At 41.9% G+C, this 27,814-nt stretch overlaps 2 protein-coding genes across 2 annotated transcripts; both read right to left on the bottom strand.

Annotated features, from left to right (window-relative positions):
- Positions 1–633: 633 nt before the first annotated feature.
- On the bottom strand, positions 634–3,903 carry LOC133897003 (uncharacterized). Its single transcript, XM_062337606.1, has 3 exons — positions 3,627–3,903; positions 2,259–2,457; positions 634–1,507 (listed from the first exon to the last, which is right to left on the bottom strand). The coding sequence occupies exons 1-3, from the start codon at positions 3,901–3,903 to the stop codon at positions 634–636; spliced, it is 1,350 nt and encodes a 449-aa protein (XP_062193590.1).
- Positions 3,904–6,859: 2,956 nt separating this feature from the next.
- Positions 6,860–10,869, bottom strand: LOC133897465 (uncharacterized). Its single transcript, XM_062338198.1, has 3 exons — positions 10,356–10,869; positions 9,132–9,330; positions 6,860–8,165 (listed from the first exon to the last, which is right to left on the bottom strand). The coding sequence occupies exons 1-3, from the start codon at positions 10,789–10,791 to the stop codon at positions 7,262–7,264; spliced, it is 1,539 nt and encodes a 512-aa protein (XP_062194182.1). The 5' UTR covers positions 10,792–10,869; the 3' UTR covers positions 6,860–7,261.
- Positions 10,870–27,814: the final 16,945 nt, after the last annotated feature.

The raw sequence follows: 27,814 nt of genomic DNA, 5'->3' as shown, positions 1-27,814 counted from the left end.
AACTGAGCGCATTCCATAGCCGTGGTAACATTGTTGATGTACGCACTTAGCGGCGGATCATCAGGAGCCCTCTTTAATTTTTGGTTATAAAAGATAAAGAAGAAAAAAAGAGGATGAGGAGACAAAAAGAGGGAGAGGAGGGAGAGCTCCTAGCTTTAGCTCTGAATCCACCACTGTACGCACTGCCTATTCTTGTACTCGTACATGTGGTCATTTACACAGCTATAGATGTCTATCAGTCGCCGGACTTAAACTGCACAATTGACGTTAAATACTTGAAGAAACAAATGATTACAGAAGCACTGTGCAGCAAAAAGAACGATTGCAGGTAGAACGTAGGAAACATCGCTCCCCGTAGAACGACAAGACATTGGTTCAGGTTTACCACTGTAATCGTAGCAATTAAGCGAGATAGCTACAGTTAATCTGTGTCCCTAAAAACAGCCCCATTCACAGGTACTGGAATCAGTATTCGTTTTGCTGCTGTGGTCAGTGTTTGCCACACAAAATAGCCCTACCTGTGTACAAAACACTTGGTCATATCTAACATAGCATATCTGGGGAGGTCGAGTTCCTCTGCTCGATCGATCTTCTTGGCAGATACACGTACACCTCCGAAGTCCCGACGGTCCTTCACTGCCGACTGCGCAATGCGATCTTCCTGCGCAACCACTCCTGCTTCTGAACAGATTCCCTGCGGCGATCTTCCAAGAAGGCAGAAGAATAGTTCAAGCCGTTTGCTCCAGGCATCATCGCTTGCCTCTGCATTTCTTGCTCCCTCTGCACACACCTTTGGTATTCAAAGTAAGAGTAGATATCTCTTCCTGGCAGATCAGTAATAGTTCTCTGCTTATACCAAGGCTGCTCCTGAGGTGCAAGGAGATTGGGACATGCGATTCTGCCCATTGGTGGAGGGATGACCACTGGAGCAGGTAAATCATTCAGCGATGGCCCTGGGACGCTGAGCATTGGCAGGACAGTGCTTTGTTGATGAAGCGAAAGAGCTCTCACGGTGCCATTGAAGTTTAGTAGAAAACCTGGCTGTTGCCTTTGAGCAACTACATGAGGCTGCAGAGTCACCGCCATGCGAGCTGTGTTGAACGGTGGAGAAAAATGTAGCCAAGGCAGATGAAATGGCCTTGTGTCGGTTGCCAATTTGTCAAGATGGACGTTGCCTCCAATGGATGAGATTGACCCAGCCCTGCTCCAATTCAGTTTCTTCCGCTTCTTCAACTCTCCAATTTGGAACTTGAATGTGCAACAAGTACCAAGATTGAAAGGTTGATCGCACTTTCGACCATCTCCTCTCTTTTGGTTATACCCAGGATAGTCTGCCTTTTGGAAATCAACTTTATCAAACATAATAAGCGAAGACTCCGAGGCTAAGTGCTCAAGATCCCATCTATCATATGGATGTCCTGTCTTGTGGCTAACATGGATTTCACCATAAGACATAAGTAGGTTGCATGCATTGCGGAAAAACCCCCTCACCAGCTCCTTGTGCAAACTAAAGGTCAGAGAAGATGGTTAAAAAGAAGATTACTAAGAAACAAAAGGTCCTAAGAAGGCAGCCTGTTAAATTTGACTAAAAGCAGTAAGTAACAATCAGATAACTACTTTGTTACCATTGTCATAAAAAAATAATCCTTCTCGACACTATCAATCTTGTTTCATATATACGGAAAAACTTCAACACGTTCCAATAACAATTCTAGTATAGTGTACATACAAAGAAAGAACTAATAAAAAACTACTATAAAGTGCTGCAAAAAAGGATATATACACAAAAGTCCATGAAACCAACAATATGCTCTTGGCTTATTATTCTTGCATTAAAGGTTGACACATGGGAACCTTTTTTCTCTACATCATAAGATCTGAAGTAAAATGTCCTATTGAGGACAGATAAGATCGATGCAACTAATTCTTTAGGTAAAGCATCTAATATATTACTTACTCTTACTGTATGCATAAAGAGTATCAGCGGTTGCTAGAATAAAAACTGAAAAAAGAAACAATTTCATTGATAATCTATCCGATGCCATTTGCATCAGCGCATAGGTTTTCTAAACAAAAAAGAATAACCTCTTTGCATACAGATGTAGCCTTGGGAATACTATATCGAATCTAGATTCAAGGAATTCACTAAGACAAATTATGATACAGCTAATACACGTGAAGAAAAACAAGAATTTCTTAATCCAGGATTTAATAAACATTAAATACAAAAAAAAAACAAGACAAAATGGTGCACATACTTGATCATATGGACCTGGTCCTCAGGTCCTCTGAAGCCAGCATGAGGAAAATTAAAGACAATCCGATCGAACCGTCTGTTCCTCAGGTCAGTGTGAAATTTCATTCCTTTCACGTCAACACCATGCAAAACCGTGGCCTCCAGTATTTTCAGCTCCATTATATTTGACTCCGCTTTGCTGTACTTGCCCATCAGCACCTCTGTAAAAGAGGAATCGCCCACAAGAAATGCAGTCAAAATAGGTCAGCACAACTACCACTGATCACAAAATTACACAAACCATACTATTCCTTTGAGCTTAGGTAAGAGATCAGCTCAGTGCAAAAATTAGAATGAAGCAAATAGGAAACTGAGGAACTTGAAAGATCACAATTTTCCTAAAGAAACAGACAAACAGTGGTGTTACATGGAGTTAAATCAGGACATTTTACTAGATAGCCTCAAATAGTGTTTATTTTGGCTGAATGTTAATGTTCCCACTGGTTTATTTCCGTTTCCTTTTCCAATTGGGGTCCTAAAGAAATTGCTTTTGTGGCCTTACCGGCCCTTGTATTGTCCTTGACATAAACAAGTTGCAAAAAAAACCAATAAAGTAGATATATTGTGCTGCAAGGTGCAAAAACAATACAAAGCAACAGATAGGTTACTCCAAACAACTGATCAGGCGAGTGGGTCACAAAGCAGAAAGATAAAACGGAGTAACCTAACCTAGACCATTTCAACTATACGACCAACAAAGCTAATAAAGACACATTGTACTTAACCACCAATTGACAATGTTTGGGTACCTGCAATGCAGAAGGCAGATAAACTAGAAAATATCAAAAATGCTTGCTCAGTGGGTGTGTTATTTCCTTAACATACAATCTCTAGCAGCAAGAAACAATACATAACGCAAATTGGACTTTATTCCTTACAGTTAACTTGTGTAAAATCTTGCCAAATAGAGTAGCAAGAAGCCTATTTCCAAGAATCAAGAAATACATCGAAATAAGATTCAAGGGCACCCTACAAATCCAATGTATATATCAAATTACTTCCAGCTCTTTCTGAATCACGTTGCAATTGCAATAGATCTTCCATCACCACAATGTAAAGGCACTCATTTCAAGGTAACCCCGACCTCAACGGAGCAAAATGCCACAAATCCTTCTTCAACCAACACAAGATACCACATTCTGGGATCGTCAAATTAGCCGGTGGCATTCTCCTATGCATCCATCCAGGGTACCATTAATTTCCATATCCAGGCGCAAAAGGCCAAAAACGAAGGGAATCATTTATATCATTAATATGTAGTAGAGTAGTAGCAAAGGCAGCACCTTTACGCGCCGGAAGAGAAAGAGAAAGCGGAAGCGATCGAACGAACCATAGGTGTCGAGAGACGTTGCGACCAGGTTCGCGCCGGAGCCGAACGCGGTGGCCAGAGCCAGCGAGAAGGAGAAGTCCCCGTCGCCGACGATCAGTATACTCTGCATCGACGAGTAATGATTCAGCCATTTCTCCTCCTCCTCCTCCTCCGCCTCATCCCCTTCCATGGTGATCGCCGCCGGCACCCCCTCCGCTGGCAGCGGCTCCTCCGATGTCGCCTGACCCCCCGCCCCGTCCCCGCCGCCGATCGCCGCCGCGGCATGCCCTACCGCCATGCGCGCTTGTGGTCCGAGACTGGGCTGGACTCGAGTCCAAGTGCGAAGTGTCCCACAACTCGGTTCAAATGGCTTCGACACGCACGTAGCGAGAGAGACGCGATGCGGCTGCGGTCTCGGTAGGGTGGGACCCACATGTCAGGGGTGTCCCGCGTTTGGTCTTCGCTCTGACCCTGGGCTGGATGGAGTTCTTGGCTGGTTCTTGGGTAGTGGCAGTGGCTTCTCAATAGGGGACATCTCACAATCCGGAATGCTACTTCCGCACGTGATGTATTGATGTGAATGAACAAACAAACGTGTACAGATTAAGCTTAACTAGAGATAGGATGTGGTCAAACTCGTCTGAAATTTTGTACTCCACACAGGTTCCAATATATATTTTGATCATTACTTTCATAACTCATAAAAAATACATAATATTTTGGACACCACACACGTTCCAATATATATTTTGATCATTGTTTTCTACGATAATATATTTATAAAATTCAATAAATTTATAAGTTATGAAAGTATTTTTCGAGCCAAATCTATCCATATAATTTTCATGTTTCCAAACCAAGTATTTTAAAATGTATTGATAGTTAAAGTTTGAAAACTTTGATCAAATCTTGTCCAAAACATAAGTATTTGTGATCAAAGATAGTATTAAGAGATAATTCCTATTTACCATTAGAAGATAAGGTGATTTCCTATTTGAGACTTCACAAAATGATTTTTTTTTTTGCCACTGCTTCTAATTTTCATTCATTACTCGCCACTTTCATCATTCTAATTTTAATATGCATATTTGTTGTGTTTACTGTTGTAGATAAATAGATTGGAAAATAACAAGGTGACCTGTAGTCACAAATGTTAGAAAGCAATATGATTTCAGAAATTCATATCTCCTAATTTATTGATTCAAATTTAGCGTTTAAAAACTCTATAAAACCATAAAGAAATTTTTTACAACTCTCTAATACATCATATTCTATGTATGATTCGGTCTCTAAATAGCTTTAAACTTTGATTAACTGTCAGTCGCTATCGATGGCAAATATGTTTTTTTTAAATAGAATAGATGAAAGTAGTGAGAAATAAATGAAAATTAGAAATAATAATAAATAAATAATGAAATAGTAAATAAAGAATCACCTTGCCTTTTAATGGTAAATAAGGAATTATATATGGTATTAAAGCACCAGGCCAAAATTCATTGTCTGGATTTCCAAAACTGGGTGCATTTCGTTACGATAATATGTTGTTCCTGCACAAACTACCCCATCTGTTAATTTGTTATTTGTACTACACAGGTACATCTAGTCATTTGCACAGCTGTGGGTGTCTCATCGATCAATCACCAATTCACCGTAGGCATCCGGGAAAAAACGTCTTGTCATGTTGCCAGGTTTTCCAGGAACTAACGCCATGGGCATTCTCACCGTGGTGCGGTGTGAACGGCAGCAAAGCGAAGGCAGGGACGCTGCAGCCTGCAGGGGAGCAGCTGAAAGCACGGTGAGATAGGACAGGACAGTCGACCCACTTTGATAAGCTAAGGTCAGCTCCGGCAGCTTCTCCAAAATCGAGTCTTGATACTGTACTATCCTTTTGTTCCAACGAGCTTGCTCTAAATTTGCGAACTTCTTAACACTGTTTATACAGTATAACTGTATTGTTAAAAAAAGAAGAGTAAGATTATCTTCAGTATATACTCTAAAATTTCATCATCTATATTACTATAACAGCATTTATTAATACTATTACAGTATCCTCTATTTTTTTTATCTCCAGTAGCTACTATATTTCCTACTTTCTATTACTCTCCTTCTCCTCTCGGACCCACGTGCATACTCTACAAACAGTATTACAGAACATGTAAACAGTATTGTAGAATCCTCAACTTTGGAGTATGCCTGCACCCACTGGCATCCCTGTAGCACAGGATAGAGTACCTGCTGGAGCTTCAAACAGTATTGCGAAATCAGCAAAGTATCAGCTTTTGGGCGGAATAGTAATGCGAGCTGAATTTGCAGGAACTGCTGGAGATGCACTAATGAAATGTAGAAAATAAGGTAGCGGTTGAAGATTAAAAAAAATATAAGATACTGTAATAGTGTTAAATAATACTGTAATAATATTATAAAGAATAAATTTTTAAGTTTTCGTTGGAAATGTTCTAAAGCCGGTGCAGCAACGCCAGATAGATCTTACCCAACCCATTAGTAGCTTGGAGCAACGTAGACCGTGTGATGGAGTGAGTGGATGGCCGAGATTAAATGTTGCAACCTTAACTTGTGCTATATATGTTGCAACGTAGACCGTGTGATGGAGTGAGTGGAGTGAGCAGCAACGACAGATGGATCTTACCCAAGCTACTAATGGGTTGGGCGTGTTCAGGTTAAATGGGTTGGGTTCTGCTTGGCCCCTATCCGTAGTGCGCGCACCGGAGCCGCCTCCAGACGACCGCAAGCCTGCGATCCCGATGACCTATTCTTTCGACGGTGGCAGCGTCTCGGCCGGCGACTACTGTTCCGCGCACTGGTCCGCCGGAGTTTCTTTCTCCGCCCCGGCCGAAGTCCCCACCGCATGATTTCCTCCTCCGGTGAGTCTTGTGTCAATTCGTCACCCCAAAAGCCCCGCAAGGACACCCAACTCCATTCCGCATCTCAGTTTTGCCTCCCAGATGTTGTACTGTCGTCACCACGGAAGTCTTCCCCGTCCAGCACCGGTCGATGATGCAGCGATGTCGGGAGGGGCCGCAACGGTGTCGGGTGGGCCTTGCCGGAGCAGCGGCACATCGGGAGGGGCGATAGCGTGCCTGGAGGAGTGGCTGCAGCGGCGGCTCGGGCGACAGGCAAGAAAGAGTAGCGGTGGCGGCCTGGGAGCAACGACGGTGGCTCGGGTCGCTTGGGTTGGGTGAAGTTTTCACGTACTGCGACGACATTCTTCAACTCAAAGTTCTCAAAGAGGTACAGCGACGACATTCTTCAACTCAAAGTTCTCTGCGATGGTGTTTTTCCCACTCTGGCTCCTTTGAGCAAATTAACTCAGCTGTCGGTGTATTTGATCCATATGACCGACCAATGTTAATCCGGAAGCAACTTAAGCCATACTTTCTTGCAAACTAAGGAACTAAATAATCAAGGAACTCTCTTCAGACAGCTCCATTGCGAAAGGAGGTTTGGCTGCCAAGGACTGCAGACAGTAGAAAATAGCAATTCCTTGCTGTCGTGGTCAGTGTTTTGCCACACTAAATGGCCGTACCTGTACAAGCCTGGAACGCAAAACACTTGTCATACCCAACGTAGAAAGGCCCAGCTCCTCTATTCTCGCGATCTACCTAACCTACACACGCCTCCACAAGATCCTGCATCCTTCACTGCCTACCATACAATGCAATCATCCTGCGCAGCCACTCTTGCTTCTGAGCATGCTCCCTGTCCCTGTGGCGCCGTTCCAAGAAGGCAGAATAGTTAAAGCTGGTTGCTCTGGGCATCACTTGCCTCGGCAGATCATAGTTCCTCTGCTGACTCCTCTGGTATTCGCGGGCGAAGTAAGAGTAGTTATCGCTTCCAAGCGGATCAGCAATAGTTCTCTGCTGATACCAATGCTGTTCCTGAGGTGCAAGGAGATTGGGACGTGGGATTCTGCCCATTGGTGAAGGAATGCCGCCTGGAGCTGGAGCGGGCAAAGCATTCAGCGATAGCCCTGGGATGCTGAGCATCGGACGGAAAGTGTCGTGCTGATGAAAGGCTCTCACTACGCAATCAGACTTCAGTGGAAAACCTGGCTGTTGCCATTGATCAACTATGTAAGGCTGTCGAGGTATCAGCATGCCACCTGTGTTAACTGGTGAAGGAAAATGTTGCCGAGGCCATTCTTGAACAGGAGGAAGCGGATGAAATGGCCCTGTGTCAGTTGCCAAGTGTCCAGGATGGACGTTACTGCCTCCAAGGTTTGAGATTGAACCAGCCCTGTTTCCATTCATTTTCTTCAGCTTCTTCAGGTCTCCGATTTGGAACTTGAATGTGCAACTAGCACCTATATCGAAAGGTTCATCGCACCTTGCACTATCTCCTCTCTTTTGGTTATACCCAGGATAGTATTCTTTTTGAAAACCAACGTTCACAACCAGAACAAGAGAACACGCAGAGGCTAGGTGCTCAAGATCCCATCTGTCATATACCCCACCAATCTTGTGGGTAACGTGGATTTCACCATATCGCCGAAGAAGGTAGCGTGCGTTGCAGAAAAAGCCCCACACCAACTCCTTGTGCAAGCTGAAGGTCACAGCAGATGGTTAATAATAATTTAACTAAGAAAAAGAAGGCCGTAATCTAACAGCATGGTAAATTTCGAAAAGGTTCCTGTGTTGTTTAACTGCACTGCCATCAGAGAACTACTTTGCGGCCACTGTCGCACGAAAATGAATCTTCCCGTGAAACTTATAAATCTTATTTCATATGTATGGAGAAAGCTTCTACTGAAAAATTACAACTACTATAAATTGCTGCAGCAAAAAAAACATATGCAAAAGTATAACACCAACAAAATAATGATCTCAGTTTAAAAAATTACAACAACTACTATAAATTGCTGCAAAAAAAAAAACATACACAAAAGCATAACACCAACAAAATAATGATCTCAGTTTATTCTTCTTGCATTAAGGTTATCACATGGGATATTTTTGTTGACTGTCACAAGATCTAAAGCAACTAGTTGATGGACCATGGAGGACATGTAAGATCTCTGCAACTTTTTCTTGAGGTAACATATCTAAGATGTTACTTATTCTTAATGTAAGTATAAATATCTATAATTCATGTAGAAGAGCAAATTTAGCAGTGATCAACGGTGGCTAGAATGAAAAAATGAGGAAACAATTTCATTGAGATTCTATCCAGTGTCACTTAAGATGTTGCTTATTACAAATAAGTATAAAAAGATAGTTCATTTCGAAAAACAAGTTTGGCAGTGACCAATGGTGGTTAGAACGAAAAATGAAAAGGAAGCAATTTCATTAGGGTACTATCTAATGTTGCTTCTGCACATAGGTTTTTTAAACAGAAGAACATAACCCTTCATATACAGATGTAGCCTTAGGAATATTTAATCAACTCTGGAGTTAAGGAACTCCCTAAGACAATGAACCAATGAATATGAAGAGTAAGAATAAATATCTTAATTCAGGGATTAATCAAACGTTAACTGCCAAACAAAATATAATGAGATAGTGCACATACTTGATCATATGCATGTCGTCCTCTTTTCCTTTGAAGCCAGCATGAGGAAAATTAAAGACAATCCGATCAAACCGTTTGTTCTTCAAGTCAGTGTGAAACCTCATTGTTTTTGCATCAACACCATGCAAAACTGTGGTACCCAATCTTTTCAGCTCCATTATATTTGACTCTGCTTTGCTGTATTTGCCCCTCAGAGCCTCTGCAAAAGAGGATTTCCCATAAGAAATGCAGAGAAAATAGATATGTACAACTGATAATGATCACAAAATCACAAAAACCATAGTATCCCTTCGAGATCACAAGGTAAGCACATCAGCTCAATGCATATGGGCCCAAAGCCAAAGTAAGACTGAAGCAAATACGAGACTAGAAAAGTAGAAAACTATTGAAAGATGACAAGATTTTCCTAAAGAAACCGAAAGTTAAATATGGACAAATTTATTAGATGGCCTGATATGGTACTTTTTTTCCTTTTGCTGAATGTTAATGTTATCACTGGTTCATTTAAGTTTTTTTTAATCCAATTGGTGTCCTAAAGCAATTGCTTGAGTCTCTTTATCTTTTTATTGCCCATGACACGAAGAAGTTGATGAAAACCATAATAAATGGATATGCTGTGCTGTAAGGTGCAATAACCATATGAAATCAACAGAGAGGTTACTCCAAACAGTTGATTAGAGAACAGATCAACGGATAGAGATGTCAAAAGATAAGACGAGTAACCTAACCTGGACCCTTTCAACTTTAAGACTAACAAGGGTTATAAACATACATTGTACAACCGATTTACAATTTCCAGGGTCCGACAATGCGAAAGGCAGAAAAACCAAGTAGCAATAGTCCTTTCTAATGAGTGTGTTCCTTCCATAACATACAATCTCTAGCAGTAAGAAGCACTAGATCGCGCAAAAAGGACTTCCTTTTACAAAATTAACTTCGGTATCATGTTGCAATGCAATAGGTCTTCTGTCACCACAATGTACAGGCACCCATTTTAACATAACCTTGATCTGCACGGAGCAAAGTGCGTCGAATCCTTCTTTAACCAACACAAGATACATTCTCACGGAATCGTCGAATTTAGCAGACCATATTCTTGAATGCATTCATCCATCCATGTCTCCATTTATTGCCATATCAAAGGCGCGAAAGGCCAACAAGGGGATCACGCATATTACTAGTACGCGCCGCAAGAGGAAGCGGAAGAGATCGAAGTAGACAAACCATAGGTGTCGAGGGACGTCGCGACGAGGTTCGCGCCGGAGCCGAACGCAGTGGCCAGCGCCAGCGAGAAGGAGAAATCCCCGTCGCCGACAGTCAGTATGCTTTGCGTAGAGGAGTAATGCTTCAGCCATTTCTCCCCCTCCTCCTCAATCACCGCCGCCTCGTTCTTATCCTCGCCGTCGTGGCCCTCCTCCTCCCCTTCCACTGCGATCGCCGCCGGTGCCCGCTCCACTGGCGCCGCCGCCTCCCTCTTCACCTCTACCTCGACTGCCGGCACCCCGTCCGCTGGCAGCTCCTCCTTCCCATAAATCTCCAATGGCACCTCACCCCCGTCCCCGCCGCCGATCGCCTCCGCGGCGCGCCCTACTGCCTCCGAAGCGGGCACCCCGACCGCCATGCGCGCTCGCGTGCGTCGCCGTCGATGGAGGCGAAGCATTGTGGACCCGAGTCAAGTGTCGAACTGTGTTTCAAACAGCGTCGACGCGAGGGGATTGCGTCGGCCTTCCGCGGGCTCTGGTGGTCGGGGCCCACATGGCTGATGTAACAAACACTCACTAAGAGTATAGTGTGAGTGCTTAGTAGCATGTGTGTGTAAAATCGAAAAAATACATTTTAGTTTTTCAATTACAAATACGCAGCACGTAAAAATTCACATTGGTTAATTTGATTACTTTTGATACTCGCGTGCCCTGGAATCTATTGTCATTTCAGTGACATGGTATATACTAGCTGCATTTTATTACCATTGCAATGTTGGTCACGCACACACTACTTGTTCAAACGCTACTCAGTAGCACATCTAAATACTTCCTCCGTTTACCGAATATTTGTTAAGTTTGAAAAAAAAATTAATCCCACCGCAGGAGGGAGGATAGAGAGAATAAAAATTTAATTTAAATTAATTTAATCAAATATTATAAATTAAAAAATAATACTGAATATTTTGTCGCTTGTGCGGGCGGTTTCTACGGCTTCCCGCGTGAATAGAATCCTAGACAGAGGGGGGAAATGCAAAATTATGAGAAACGTACTAGTAGAATGTGAAGTGTTTGAAAACAAAAGCTAAAATATAAAAATAGACAACATACGTCAGCGTATTTAAAAAATAGACAATATATCGGTGTATTTGTAAATCTAGCATCTGTATTCGGCACCTTAAAATCCGAAAACTCGATTTCGGTACCTCAAACTCCGAAAATACGTCGCGCCCACTGATTTCAATACTAAAGTACTGAATATGGTACTGTTCACCGTATTCGGTATCTTAAATACCAAAAATGTTATAGATACGACAAGTGAGATGCCAAAAGCCGTATTCGGCACCTCACTTGCCGAATACGGCTCTGCCGTGCGCGCGCTCCAGAGAAGCTATCAGGCTACAGTAGAAGAAAGAAAGTAGTTAAAAATTCATGTTTTTTATTTAACTCATGATTTTATTTGAGAGTATAAAAATAGTCCAAAAATTTTAAACGTTTTCATGAGCAAAATAGAGGTCACTAGCAATCCGTTTTAATTGATTTGATCCAAAAAGCATGAGCCAATATTTAATTAAAATTCTCTAAATAAGCTAACTTTTATAAATTTTAGCAATTTTAATGCTAAAATAAATTCTCAAAAATCTAGAAAAAATCACTAATATTTTTCTAATGTGATGTACTAATTTATAAAGATGTTTCCAACCTTATATTATTTGGTGAAAAATGAGTTCCTTTATAATAATCCATTTATATGCATTCTTATCATTTCATATAATATTCTCTTTTTAATTCAATTTGAATAAAAATAAATGCATACATTCTCTTTTAATTCATTTCATGTGATATTCTCTTTTTAATTCATTTCATGTGATATTCTCTTTTATCATTTCAAGCTCACCCAGCACATTTGACAATGAGATGTGCTAATATTCTTTTCATGTGATGCAGTCAACATAAACATATTGAGATTGTTTTTTCATGCACCTTTATTGTCTGCACTAAGAAAGCAAAATGTGCTCAACCAAACCTTGTCACTCCTCGGTAGATCGAAACACCTTCGCAAGTGTGCAACATACTCTTGCCTTGTCATGCTTTTCATCTCCTCAGCCGTGTCTTCACACCACTCCAGCCATGACAACAAGGACGGTCATCCTTCACAAAAGAGAATATCACATGAAATGAATTAAAAGAGAATATATGCATTTATTTTTATTCAAATTGAATCAAAAAGATAATATCATATGAAATGATAAGAATGCATATAAATGGATCATTATAAAGGAACTCAATTTTTCACTAAATAATATAGGGTTGGAAATATTTTTATAAATTAGTACATCACATTACAAGAATATTAGTGATTTTTTCTAGATTTTTGAGAATTTATTTGAGACATTAAAAATTACTAGAATTTATAAAAGTTAGCTTATTTAGAGAATTTTAATTAAATATTGGCTCATGCTTTTTGGATCAAATCAATTAAAACGGAATTCTAGTGACCTCTATTTTGCTCATGAAAACATTTAAAAATTTTGGACTATTTTTATTCTCCCAAATAAAATCGTGAGTTAAATAAAAAACATGAATTTTTAACTACTTTCTTCCTTCTACTGTAGCTTGCTAGCTTCTCTGGAGCGCGCACGGCAGAGCCGTATTCGGCAGGTTTGGTGCCTCACTTGCCAAATACATAGCGTTTTTGGTATTTAAAGTGCCGAATACGGTGAATAGTGCTATATTCGGCACTTTAGTGCCGAAATCAGTGGGCCTGATGCATTTTCGTAGTTTAAGTACTGAAATTGAGTTTTCGGATTTTAAGTGTCGAATACAGATACTAGATTTATAAATACGTCAATATATTATCTATTTTCATAAATACATTGACGTATATTGTCTATTTTTATATTTTAGCCTTTGTTTTCAAACACTTCACATTCTACTAGTACGTTTCTCATAATTTTGCATTTCCCCCCTCTGTCTAGGATACTTTAACGTACTCAAAAGTGATGAGTATTCGTTTTACACGGCTATAGATGTCTCATCAATCACGAGATGTACTGTCAACTGTGGGCCTGTGGGCATGTCGCGTCAAGGTGCATGATTCAGTCTAAGCTTTATCCATAATCCATCATGGCACGCAAGCCTCGCGTTTCACAGGAGGGCAGCTCGAAGCACAGTGAGACAGAGCAGTGGACAACAAGTTCGTAGAACCGTCTGCACCTCGAAAACTGCTCACCGACGGTTACGACAAAATAGTAGTTATCAGGATAACTGGATAAATTTCTATAAGAATTCGTTAAGATTTACTTTATTAAATTTAAAATTTGATGTAAATTTGGATTGAATCAACGTAACCCATTAGTTTGCTACGGTTATCAAACGTATTTAGTGATTTATCGAGTGGTTTTTTTGTATTTTTGAATTCGATAACCATCTGAATTTGTCAGTAATAGTTCGGTTTTAACGATCTATTGAGTGGTTTTTTCAAATTGCAGTGAAGTTAAAAAATGGTTCAATCTTGTAAAATTAATAACTAATTCATCTGAGCTTCAAATAAAATTAAACAAATTTATTGGTTTCCTTGTGATATGATCTACATGATAAAAATATTTATACTCATAAAAAATTAAATATTTTTTGTGAAAAATATATTTGCTTAACCTAGTTAAATACATAGTTTACTCTTTGCTAATCCAAAAATTATGAGATTAATTTTGTTAGTCTTCTTACATGATTCTATGTCTTTTAAAAATATATTTGCTTAACCTAGTTAAATAGCTATTGTTACATGTAGGATTGTGCAAATGTGTTGCAACTAGATGAATTCATAACTAACTCTTCACACCTCTAAAATTAGTGAAACCACTTTTTATTAGTTTACTTATACTATGCATTATATAGAAAAAATAATGGTAGATATTAAAAAGTTATTTATAGTGTTGTTTCTTAACATATTCACTTTTATGATTGTGAACTTTGTAAAAATTATAAAGAAATTAATAAAATTTTAAGTGAAGTGAAACTAATTTTAAAGATCTTCTTAGGATACTCCTTACACAAGAAAAATATGTATTTATATGTTAAGTTTTTTATTAACATATGATAATAAATAACCTGCACGCTTCAATGTTTTCTTTTTTTTTCAAACTTCCTTCCTATAGAATATGATATAAATGATATTATTTTTGAAAAAAAAATCATAGAAGATCTAAAAATTGTCTCTAATTTTTTTTAAAAAAATATTTGAATTTTTTATTTAAATTAAAAAACCGGTCAGTTTTTATTATTGATACTAAACGATAAACTCAGTTACCGTGATTTTGAGTAGTAACCATCGATAAGTTAAACCCAGGTGGACACCCTTTCACGAGCCCCAGGCCGGCCGGCCGGCGGCAAAAGGGCAAGACGGTTCACTCACCATTCTCTGCAGTCGCAGGGCTGCAGAGTGATCCCACAAGGAAACAGGTCGAAAGGAAGCAGCATTTGCACTTGCAGTGAGAAATCGCAAGACAGAGCGAGCAGACGCGCAAACCTGTTGGAGAACTCGAGCTCCCTCAGAGCAGCGGTCATGGCGGCGATCGAGTCGACTGGTGAAGATGAGCCAGCCGCAAGTCGAACGGAAGAGGATGGTCGCCGTGGCAGAGCTGGTTCAGGACTCCGGAGCTTTTCTTCTTTTTTTTTTCTTTGAGCGACTCGCAGGTTGGGTCGAGCGCATGTAGTTGGGCTGGAACATTAAAAAACTGACCCTTTGTGCCCTACGATCAAAAGAAAATTCAGATATGGGCTAACCTAATTATATATTTGTTCCACCCATGAAAGTAGTAGCTCGTATAGAACACAAAAAAGGCCCATGAAATAGTTCGGACGACCGGTCCACAAATTGAAGGCCCATTTTAATATAATTGGTGACGTAAACTTCTATACCGTAGTTTGTTTAAATAATATAATAAGTGATTATAAACTTTTACACCATAGTTTGTTTAAAATTTTGACCTATGTTATAATATTACTGATTTTATATGCATGCTCTCATCGTACCATTATTAATTATATATGTGTTACACGTGTATGCTTATTAGTACTTTCTAGTTGCTATGTAGGATATTTGGACTGTGCTGTGTTTTTTTCAGAGCCACCAGAAAAAATTGAAAAATCTACCAAGTACAACATATTAAAATATATCAGATTAAAGATACAGAAATTATGTTACCCATAAGTTTTTCCTCCGACATTTCAACTAACCTGTTCCATAAACTTAATACTTGCGATTACTAGAAGGGGAAAAACAGCTATCCAAACACCAAAATATCTTAAAATGCATCTACAATCAAGATTATCATAATGCACAACAATATGAAGCGGAGCCTTAATCTTAACAAGGAGGTTGAGACAAATTGAACAGTATATATATATATATATATATATATATATATATATATATATATATATATATATATATATATATATATATATATATATATATATATAGGACACCTATTCTATACTCCTAGGAGTATGTACTCCCACATGCAATATACCACTAAACAAACACTTTATACTCTTTTATCATTTTTAGTATACTCTAATACTAATTCTAAGATACTCCAATATGAGTTGTATGAAAAAAAATTCAATGTTAGCCTTTTATTTTTGCTATATACTCTTTTTTATACATAAAAGAAGTATATACGCAAATTAAGATAAAAATCATGGAATTTCATAAAAATTTTCGTGGGATTTGTATTGTAGTATCTTATAATTACTAATGAAGTATATTTAAAGTGATAAAGAGGTATAACTCATGTGTAAAAGTGGTATATGAGAGGTGGGAGTACATACACCCAGGAGTACATACTAGTTTTCCTATATATATATATATATATAGCAGTGCACAATTGGTCATTTTTCCATTTAGAAACATATCGACACTCGGGGTAAACTATTATTGTAAAGACTAAATTTTGAGCATGCATGCTCTCGCGACGGCATGCACGCTAGGATCGGTCGTCCGTTCCGTATCGGAGGTCCAAACGGTAGCGTGCATCCCACATTGTGTTCACGCCAAGGGCGGATTCGGGCTGAGGCAACTAGGGCCACGGCCCCAGTTGTGGCCTAATCTTTTCGAGTATCCACCCTTATATTATTCTACCCATCTTGTACTATCATAGATTGGCTCCAGTCATAGCTCATCTGCTGGTTGTACAGACTCAAAAGGTGGCCCCAGTCTTACCAGGTCGAGAGCTCCGCCACTGGTTCACATGGCATCACACTGATTCGTTAGAGATGGAGAAAAGGTTCTTTTCGCTTTCCCCTCCCCCTCATTCTCTTTCTCCTCCTAAATCTCAAATCGAGATAAGCAACAGACCATCCCCACCTCTCCTCCGCTGCATCTGCTCCCATTACCAGGCAAGAGACCTTGTGAGCTCCCTCTTGGACGCCACCACAGCCACGGGATGGGGCTGCTTGAGAATGCAGTGGTGACCATGGAGTCTGTAGCAGCAACGGAGGCTATCGTTTGTTCGGCACAGTCACCACAGCGGTTTGGGAGTCCGTGGTAGCGGTGGAGGCTGCATTAGCCTTCTAGTTCATGGTTGGAGTAGATCTCCCCTCGTTGGCCGTAATGGAAACATTCGGTGGGTTCATCATCTCAGGGAGTTGCAGCGATGCGCACAACAACATGCCCTAGATCCTTGCACTTGTTGACCTCATCCATTGCCTCCACGCCATCGGTATGCACTTATTTATACACGATACGGTTAGAGATTTAGATAAGTTTCTGAGAGAGACCATGATGGATTTTTGGGGCGATTTCATCGGTGGAAGGAGGCAGTGCTCCGACAATTGAAGGATGGTTCAACAACACCTCCGATGAAACCACGGTGGTTGATAAAGGAGGAGTCCATCAATTTTTGAAGAGATCTCTGACCTGAACAATGAGATTCAGGACAACGCGATAAAGATTAGCCGGATTGTTCCTGATCCAAAGACTTGGTCGACAATCTTGTCAGCGGGGAGATTGTCTTCACCACCTCCGACGTTTTCTGGAAAGTGGGGATTTTCCCCAGCCCACTACGAGCCAAGTGAACAGGGACCCAACCTAGCCCACTAAGATGCTGGCGTTTGGGTGCTCTCACGTAGATATTTTCTCACACTCGTCTCACCCGACGCCACACTTGTGGATCTCGATCTCTAAAGCGAGCAGACACTTAGGGTTAGGGTACCCAGCGATGAGAGAGGAGATCCGGTGATTTGGTCAGAGAGCGAGGAAGGCAAGGCTTGTGGATCTCCCCCTACCTCTTTCGACCTCTTTCTCTTAGGTTTTGAAGGTGCCTTCCATGGCTCGCCGCCAAGATCAGGATCAAGGGAGGCCTTGGGGGAAGAGGAGACCAGAGGAGATCCAGAGGGAGGAGGAAAAGCTCCATGGAGGAGACCTTCACAGAGAGCGAGATTTGCGTCATAAGCTGCAACAAAGCTTCAGAGTGCAAAGTGAACAAGGAAGTTCATGGGCTCACGCGAGGGATGAACTCCGTATTCGTGATCATGGTGGCCGAGGTGGTGGATATGGTGAGTCAAGACCGCAATCTGGCCATGGAGGCCGAGGACCTAGAGCCGAAGATCACAGATCCGAAGGGGGGTTCGGTGGTCCACGCGGTAAACAAGAGGGAAGGCAAGAAGAAAGACCTGCGGATTGGCAACAGGGCAGCCAACACCAGTGGGGGGCCCAACCCCAAAATACTTAACCCGGTAGAGAAGATTAGGTGCTTCCGTTGACAACAAGATGGCCATCATCAAGCGGACTGCACGAATGAACCAATTTGCTACAACTGTAAGCAAACTGGCCACATTGCAATGGATTGCACAACTAACTTTGGCAAGAGTAGGAAGATCCAAATATATGGATTCGCTACACAAGACCTTGGTTTCTACTCTATGCACATCCCAATAGAGAAAACACACGTGTTCCAAACCTCTGGCTTGCTATCTGTCCTCATGGGTGAGGCAACAGTTGAGAAGATTAAGGCCAAACTCAAACATCTTATTGATCTCGAGTGGGGCTGGAAGGTAAGGAAGTTGGATGAAAATAAATTCATGGTGGTGTTCTCCAACAGCGAGTCTCTAACAACCTTCACGAGATTTAATTTGGTTGAGCTAGCCTTATACAATCTGAAGGTCAAAATCAGTAAATATGGGAAGGACCCAGATATTACTGAGGTGTTGAAGTCCATTTGGATCAAGATTTATGGAATTCCCACATTTGCTAAGGATGTGGAATCTGTTAAGAAAATCACTTCTCTGGTGGCTGAGCCTTTGGTGGTTGATGAACTCAACTTGCTAAAGAATGATCCAGTCTGGGTCAAGGTTTTGTGCAGAGATCCTCACAGGATTAAGAACTTTATTGAGATCTTCCTCAATGAAGAAGTGCAGTTGATTAGATTCATCATGGAATGCTTCAATGATAAGGTCTCAACTGGGGTACCCCTAGCAAACCAGATGATGATGATGAAAACAAGGAGTTAGATGATGATGACCTATCAGACTTTGATGAAGATGCTGGTCATGGTGACTTGAAAACCAATGATGTGGGAGGAAAGGGCAAGAAACACCCCTTAAGGGCCCATATTGAAAAAGGAAAGCAGGTGACAGGGGTGGTGACATCTTGTTTAGAGAGCTGCAAGGAAATCACTCCTATTGCCTCATATGATCTAACAATTAGGGAACTCAAAATTTATAGTGAAATGGAGGTAGAGGAGGGACACAAAGGGTACCTCACTCAAGCAAAAAGCTTGGATGCTAAAGGAGATCATGCCTTAGTGACCTTCCCTGGTCCTCAACATGCTCCCTTCCAACGGAACTCAAAGGCAGAATGTCCCATGGGAGGGGTGCATCTACCTTCTGCAGCAACACAGATGGTGGAATAAACCAAGATGGAAGATGGAGACTTTGATACCTAGTCTAAACAGGAAATTGCTATCCCTACTGGCATGCTGATTGCTCACGATCAAGAGGGGTCTTACCTGATTTGTGTTAGCTCTTGGACAAATTTATCACCATGGATGGCATACCCATCTAAGCCAAAGCCATGAAAAAAGCTTAGTAAAAGAACTCAACTACATGTACTTCTTTATCCTCTAATCAGTTCACTATTATAAACAACTCATCTAATGATTATATTGTTAAAATTATTCATGAGTAAGATTTAGTAGCTGATAACATTGATACTCAAATTAATGCTTTTAAAGCTGAGGAAATTTCTAGGGCTAAGACTGCAGAGGCAAACGATAGAGCATTCCTGCAAAAACAAAATGAGAATGAAGTCTCTAAGGTGGAGGATCTTGAACAGGATATGACTATGAAGGTCATAGAAAACTCTGTGAGGGACATTAATAATTCTAACCCGGGAATAGTGGAGCCTACAAGGAGTGACCCTATGCATAAAAAGTGGAGAGGCAAACTAAACAAAAAGCTCAAATGAAGATTCTTATATGGAATGCAAAGGGGTTAGGCAAACCAGTAAGGAGAAAACGGATAAAGGACCATATTCTACAAGAAAAGTTGGACATTATAGATATACAGGAGACTGTGAAGAAGGACTTTACAGTAAAAGACCTTAAAGAAATGGCCGGGAGTGAGAATTTTGCTTGGAATGTTCTTCCTGCCCATGACCATTTTGGAGGGATCTTAGTGGGAGTGATTTGCTGGAATTGGAGGATTGTGTGGCCCACTAAATCTGTATCTAGATAACTGTAAGGATGAGAATCTCTAACCTCAGATGGAAGTTCATCACAGTCCATGGCTCTGTAAATCACAATATTTCAAAGGATTTTATATAAAAATTAGAGGAGATTTGTGACAAGGTGTCACTACCTCTCCTTTTAGGAGGGGACTTTAACCTCATCAGAGAGGCTCAGGATAAAAAATACTATCAAAATTGATAGGAACTTGATGGACCTCTTTAATAGCTTCACCTGGAAATTTTATTTAAGGAAAGTGAAAAGAGCAGGAGTCAAGTATACCTGGATCAATAAACAACTTACCCCATTATGATGAACTTAGACAGATTTCTTATGTCAAGTGACTGAGAATAACGCTTCCTCTTATGACATGCGTGGAGCCTAACTAGGGTTGGTTCAAATCACAATCCTATTTGTTTGGACTCAGGGGAAGCTGGAATACAAAGATGCAAATATTTCACCTTTGAGATACAATGACTCTTAGCTGACAACTTCAAGGACCTTGTTCACCAAAGATGGGTAGAAAAGAAAGCAAGAAGACCTATTAATGGTTTTCTATGGATTCACGGCATGGTAGCCTTTTTTATATCAGTCAGTTTATGAGGTGTTGGTTTAGACAACAAACTGGTGAACAAGCAAAAAACAAGCAAGCTATGCTAGCTAAGCTAACTCTGCTTGATGGCAAGGCAGACTCTATTGGGTTGACTAAGGAGGAATGGGAAAGTAGATACAATTTAGAAGAAAGCCTTGAGAAAATTCTCTCCATGGAGGAGATTTTTTGGAAACGGAAAGGTGAAAAGACCTTGATAAAAAAACAGGATAACAACACAAGCTTTTCTCATTTACTAGCCAATAGGAGGAGAAAGAACTTGATCCTGTATATGGAAACTGATCAAGGGAAGATCCATTATCAAGCTGAAATTAGAGAGCATATCTATGACCTCTACAAAAAACCTTTTTGGTTCTGACTCTAGAGAGGGGTTCAGGTTACATGATGCTGTCTGGGAGAATCATACCAAGCTGCCAGCTGAAGTCAAGGACAATTTGATTCAACCCTTTTCTATCCAAGAGATTGAGAAGGCCTCCAGAGACATGAAAGAAGACTCTACTTCGGGACCTAATAGCTTCACCTCTACCTTCTTTAAGGTCTTCTGGGACTTTGTCAAGGAGGATTTCTATGACATGTTCATAGACCTCCATGTTGGGAGGCTGGATCAAAAAAGAATCAATTATGGAGTTATAACACTGATACCTAAGGTCAAGGAGGCCAACACCATTAAGCAATACAGACCTATATGCTTAGTCAATATAGACTATAAGGGTTTCACTAAGGTTCTAAACAATAGACTAACATCAATAGCTAAGGAGATTATTGGTCCAAGCCAAACTTCCTTTATCAAGGGTAGGAATATTTTGGAAGGGGTGGTGATACTATATGAAGTTATTCATGAACTAAGAAGAACAAGACAACAAGGAATGTAGATAAAAACTGACATTTTTAAGGCCTATGACAAGGTTAATTGGAATTTTTTAGATGAAGTAATGAAAGGGAAAGGGTTTCCCCCTAGGTGGATAGACTGGGTCATGCAATCTGTCAAGAGAGGTAGAGTCTGCATTAATATTAATAGCCAAAGGGAACCCTACTTTAGAACCTAGAAGAGTTTAAGACAAGGTGATCCACTACCCCCTTATTGTTCAACATTGTTGCAGATGTCCTGAGTGTGCTGATGGATAAAGCTTCAACCAATGGCTTGATCAAAAGGGTTATAGATCACCTGATCCCAGGTGGGATCACCCACATACAATATGCTGATGATAAAATCCTGATGATTGATGGCTCTGATAGCTCTATCCTCAATCTCAAGGTCATCATGTACTACTTTGAGTGGCTATCTAGACTTAAGATTAATTTTCACAAAAGTGAGGTGTTTGCATTTGGAATGGAACAGGGTGAACAGTAAAGGTGGCAAACATGCTCAATTGCTAACTGGGGTAGCTATCTGTGAAGTATCTGGTAATTTCTATCTCTAACCACCACTTAGGAAATGTTGCTTCTACTGAGGTATTATAAAAAAATGATAAAAAGGTTAGACTCATGGAAGGGCAAAAACCTGACCTATGGGGCAAGTTGATTTTGACAAACTCCTGCTTCACTAGCTTACCTATGTACACCATGGGATTCTATGTCCTCCCTAGGAGGATACATATGAAAATGGATATTGTAAGGATATGAAGATACTTGGCATAAGTCGCTCAAGGCCAAATACATGCCAGATGGTAACTTCTTCATATCCAAGTAGAGGAACACTTCTCAATTTTAGAAGGCCTTACATAAGGTCAAACACTTATTCCAATGAGGAGCTATTTATAAGGTTAACAATGGCTATGGAGTTTCATTCTGGAGGGATGTGTGGCTAGGAGAGACTCCTCTAAAAATCCAATTTCCTAACTTGTTTGACCTGTGTGCTGATCCAGAAGTTGTAGTCTCTGATTGTTGGGGCCACAATAAGTAGGAGATTCAATTTAGAAGGAGCCTAACGATAAATGATAAGATCCAATGGGAGGAGGTGTCACACAAGCTACAGAATGTCCACTTGAATGAGAATGAGTATGAAATTGTTTGGGCTCCGAACAAATCAAGAATATTTACCACCAAATCTTTGTATATGTTCCAGACTTTTGAAGGGATGTCATGCAAGGGGGCAAAGACACTCTGGGCTTGTTAGATTTCACTGAGAATTAAGGTTTCTTGTGACAGATACTTCAAAACAAACTCTTAGTGGTCACGTCCCTCAAAAAGAGGGGTTGGAAAGGAGATAGGAATTGCTGCCTGTGTAATAGACCTAAAGATGTTAACCATATCTTTTTTGTTGTGTGTTAGCACAATTCACTTGTAGTGCTTTGAGGGATACCTTTAGCTGGAATAGGTTCCCCACTTCGATAACCGACTTATGGGCAAGCTAGCTTCTAAAGAAATTCATTTAACATCTATTCAAATGGGACCAAGTTATAACGGCCGATATCAAGAGAAAAATTCCCATGTGGAACAAGTTGTAAAGAGAGAGAATGTGTCGCGCACCAACCTTGTTGCCTATGTATATGTGTTTCTCGACGAGTTTCTTCCATTATAAACGTGTGTGTTGTATATTAGGGCTATGCAAGCGTGCCCTAGCCACCGCCGCCGACGTCGACACCGCTGGAGCATAATTAAGCAATGCCACCATCTTGGCTATGGATGCGTCCTGACGCCATTGAGTGGCGCCCCGCGTGAGCATGTCTCACAGGGCAGCGACAGCATGCCCTTCGTAGGCACGACTGCACGCCGGACGGGTCCACGCGTAGTTCCATGATTTGTGGAACGAGAACGCGAGCCGTAGGCCGCAGTTCCAGGTCTGAGAAGGACGCGCGTTCGTCGAGCATCCCTTGCTGGTCGTAGACGAGGAGGTTATCCGGCCGCATCGACCCGAGAGCGCGCCTCGTAGGCCAGCGAAAGCTCGCCCTTAGCTCTGTCATCACAGCGAACGGGTCCGCGTGTGTCGGTGACACAGGAACTAGGGGTCCCCGAGTCACGAGGCCAGATCCGCAGGTTGCCACGTGGCGCCCTCCCGCGGGGATTACCTCCCCGAGGTGCGAGAAGACTAAGTCCCGGGAGAGTATGCTCGGGGCCATGAATAGTGGTCCCCGAGTACCCGGGTTCCCCGACCAAGTGCCGGAAAAAGAGTGCTCGGGGCTGCAAACAGTGACCCCTGAGCACTCAAGTCCCCCGGCGACCAGAAAAGCCAAGTACCGGGAAGAGGGTGCTCGGGGCTGCGAACAGTGGCCCCCGAGCACCCGAGCACCCCGAGGACCCAAGGGAAGTCAGTTCCGGGAGAGAGTGCTTGGGGCTGCGAACAATGGCCCCCGAGCACTCGGTCCCCTGAGGACCAAGAAAGGGCATATCCAGGAGAGAGTGCTCGGGGCTGTGAACAGTGGCCCCCCAGCACTCGGTTCCCCGAGGGCCTAAGAAGTCCTTCGCCGGTGGCCCCCACAGAGGTCCAGCGGTGAGGTGTCAACCAGTGAAAGGCTCGAAGCTGCGTTTAAGAGGGCGCGTGGCCTGTCACCTCCAACTGCTCCTCCACGCTTGCTGATAGTCCCTGCCACGGCCTGGCAGGGAGGCGTGAGGATATTTAATGCACGGGTCCCATCGCGGGACATCCGGCGCGCCTCGGGATAACATCGCGAAGCCCAAGGCGCTCCGCCTGCCGCCCTGCTCTGACCGGCGGGCACGCCGGGCTGCTCGGTGGCTGCCCAGTAGGCCTTTCCTGTGGCACCCATTGAAGAACGATATGATGACCTACAAGACCGAACGGGGGCGCGTTTTCAACCCTCCCCGTCACCTCGCGTAGCAGCCCATGATGGTTGCTTTCCATTCATGGCGCCTTGGAACTTGCGCCCTCCCTTTCTGGGCACGCTACTGCCCCGGCGGGTACTTAAAGGCGAGGCGGGGCGGGCTCCCCAGAAAAATGACGACTTCAGACGAGACTGAATCTTCGGTAACCGGCAACAAGCACAGAAGATCAGATCACCGAAGAAAAAGGAGCCCGAAGCTCTAGGCTAGACAAATATTCTTGTAACCCAGCAGAACCTCTGAGAGACATTCTCAGAGCATTTATAGCATACACACAGGAGTAGGGTGTTACGCTCAGTGCGGCCCAAACCTGTCTAAAAACCTCTTGAACATTTACTACTTTCTGCATCTGATCATTCCATTCCACCTGCATTGCATTTACGTACATTTATTTCACCTGCAAAACAGATTCAGAATCATCCCCCGATCGAATCTCAAAGGGGTCCTTCCAGATCCCTACTTGAGGAGTTCACCCTCCGACAGCGTGCAACTTCACGATCACCATGTCGTGGCTGCAGTTCTAGGTCCCAGAAGATCAAACTCGTCTGACTACGAGTCGCCATTTTGCGCCAAAACGATCGGCGAGAGCATGCGAGGTTGTCGAGTGCCGTACAGCTATCTGCGTCATTTGGAAAATATTGTCACCGATCTTTGGTTGACATCTCAGAGACTTAGATCCTGCCCTACGGTCACAACACAACGGAAAGAGAAAAGGGAAGCGAGGTCGAGCCTTCCTCCGTGCTCTCAAACCCTACAGAACACCCTCTCGATCGCTCCACTATATATGTGATCAGTGGTGGATCTAGCCTAAAAATATAGGTAGGACGGAGAATGTGAGCGGACATATGAGCTACTGGGCAGCCCAACCACTTAACCGAGCATACTCATTCGCTTTGATTCGAACCCCTTTATCGTATTCCTCCTGTGACAAACATAATGTCATGGTCACCACTTGCCCACTATGTCAGGAGCTCAGGAATCAACAACAGCAGGGATGAAAAACTCAGTGAAATAAAAGGGAGAAGGGGTCTTTCCGTTGGGAAGAGGTAGGACAGTCGTCCTATCTCTCCCTATAGGTCGGTCCGTCGATGCTCGTGATCCCTTCGTCACTCGACGGCTCCTTCATTCAGTCCAATGTAGTTGTGCCCCCTTTTCTCCTCCGCCTCTTCACTCCTCTCCTACTAATCCCTACCATCGGTGTTCCGCCTTGAAAGTGCATCTAGGCCCTCTAAGTGGGTTTTGGCTTATTGATGACAAAACGATTAAGGATCTAATATGTTTATCTAAGTCATGAACAGGTCTAAGTCTAAATTAAGAAGACATATGACGTTTGACGCCCGTCGAAAAGAAAGAAGAAGCAACGAGGAGTACTCAATAGGATTTAAATTTCTCTATTTTTGAAATTGAGTCTAGGATAGCCGCTCTATTAAGAGGATTGTATTTGATTGCTTGTTTAGTGTCTCAATGCTCAAGATATCCTTTAGAACCAATAAGTTGAGAGACACACTCACCCATGGACACCAGGATGTTAGACAGAAGTTCACTGAGTCCGGAGTCTCCGGTGTTCACCGGATACTCCAGTACTCAGTATTTAGTCTGAAGTCTCCGAGTTAGACTCCGGCAGAGGGTGCTCAGTTCTGTTTTATTTTTAATTATCCGGAGTCTCCGGTCTTCACCGGACACTCCGGTAGTTGGTGAGTTTTAAGGCCGGAGTCTTCGAGGGAGACTCCGCTAGAGGTCGATCGGTTAGGCATTTATTTTTGTTGAAAAAGACCGGAGTCTCCAGTAGGAGAAAATGTTTTTATCGGAGTCTCCGAGGGAGACTCCGGCAAGGGTGGCTCGGTTAATATTTATTCTTTTGATAAAAAAAAAACTGGAGTCTCCGGTGTTTATCGGATACTCCAGTACCTGGAGAAGCCGGAGGGTCTGGTAAGTCTCCGGACTTAGTCTGAGTGATAGCCCTGTCAGGACCGGAGACTCTGGTAACTTAACAGAATTATAACGGCTAGTTCTGACACGTTCTGTGACCGTTCTGACGCCATTTTTGGAATTGAGACCGGATACTCCGGTGTTCACCGGATACTCCGGGTTAGGTCTGTTAGAACAGTAATGACTAGTTTTTGAGAGAGAGCTATATATACTTTCACACCCCATGGCATTAAAGGCTTGTTGCTGCTGCTGAACTCTACACTCCTTGAGCATTCCAAGAGCATTCAAAATCTCTCCAACCACCTCTAGTGCTAAGTTTTGCAAAAATTTACTGAGTCTGGGTTTGGAGTGAGATTAAGGCTCTTGAGCATTGAGTTCTTCATCAAGCATTCGCCGTGGTTTTTTTTTTCTCTTGAAGCTTTGTGCTTCTAGACGGCAAGGCGTCACCCGTAGAGCACCCAACCTTTGTGAAGTGCCACGAAAAGTTTGTAATCGACTTCAAATTGAGTAAGGAAATTCTAGCTTGATCTTTGTGGTCGCTAGAAGAGGTTAGGGTTGAAAAGACCCGGCTCTTTGTGAGCTCCTCAACAGAGACATAAGCACTTCTTTGTGAGGTGGCCGAATTCCGGGATAATCCCTTGTGTTCTTACTTGTGCAATTTACTTAATCGCGTGGATTTAAGAATTTACATATAAATTATTTTATTGATCATCTTGCTAGTATTTATTGTTGTTTAAGCTTTGTGATATGTAGTAGACTTAGTATCACATTTAGATTCTAGCTGCTCGCTTTAATTCTTAGTTATTCTTGATATCCGGTATCGACCGGAGACTCCGGACTAGACCGGAGTATCCGACCATCACCGGAGTATCCGGTAACTTTTAATCCGCTGTTTAGTTTTAATTTTCAAAAAAGCCTATTCACCCCCTCTAGACACTTTCACCCCTCCCATCTCTTTCTGCTCCTCCATCCATCTCCGTCTGAATATCCATGTTCCGGTTGAGATATCATGTACTCTCTCTGTTTTAAAATAAATAATATTTTAGTCTCATCAATAATATTCAAAATATACGATGTTCTACAATTTTGTGGTAACTTTAGTCTAAGATTTTAATCTTACTGCCTTTATTAAGTAACTTCCTTCTCAATGAGACCTCATTTCTCATGTAATAAATGATATTAAAAAATGATAAAATAATTATTTTATATTTTACTTTAATATTTATGTTTAACTATAAAGTATTATCTATTTTATAGAGTAGTATATATCCCAAACGGTTTGAATTCGAAATTTCAAACGATCGCGAAGTAGCACTAGCTGTTTGGTTGCCTTGTGGGGCTCCTGTCAAAGAAGATGAAGTATATGTTGGGTTGGCCTAGAAATGGAAGTTCAGCCCATCAAGAAAATCCAGGCCCATGACACAAAAGGCCCAAGTG

The sequence above is a fragment of the Phragmites australis genome, chromosome 17 (assembly GCF_958298935.1).
Source record: "Phragmites australis chromosome 17, lpPhrAust1.1, whole genome shotgun sequence".
Classification (NCBI taxonomy): domain Eukaryota; kingdom Viridiplantae; phylum Streptophyta; class Magnoliopsida; order Poales; family Poaceae; genus Phragmites; species Phragmites australis.
The sequence above is the reverse complement of the archived record's forward strand: the minus strand, read 5'-3'. Positions and strand labels throughout refer to the sequence as shown.

Excerpts from the sequence above, each read along its gene's own strand:
- LOC133897003 (XM_062337606.1), bottom strand. The coding sequence starts at position 3,903 with ATGGCGGTAGGGCATGCCGCGGCGGCGATCGGCGGCGGGGACGGGGCG. Across the intron at positions 2,458-3,626 it reads AACGTCTCTCGACACCTATG|AGGTGCTGATGGGCAAGTAC; the intron begins GTTCGTTCGATC and ends CCTCTTTTACAG. Across the intron at positions 1,508-2,258 it reads GACCAGGTCCATATGATCAA|TTTGCACAAGGAGCTGGTGA; the intron begins GTATGTGCACCA and ends TCTGACCTTTAG.
- LOC133897465 (XM_062338198.1), bottom strand. The coding sequence starts at position 10,791 with ATGCTTCGCCTCCATCGACGGCGACGCACGCGAGCGCGCATGGCGGTC. Across the intron at positions 9,331-10,355 it reads GACGTCCCTCGACACCTATG|AGGCTCTGAGGGGCAAATAC; the intron begins GTTTGTCTACTT and ends CCTCTTTTGCAG. Across the intron at positions 8,166-9,131 it reads GACGACATGCATATGATCAA|CTTGCACAAGGAGTTGGTGT; the intron begins GTATGTGCACTA and ends TGTGACCTTCAG.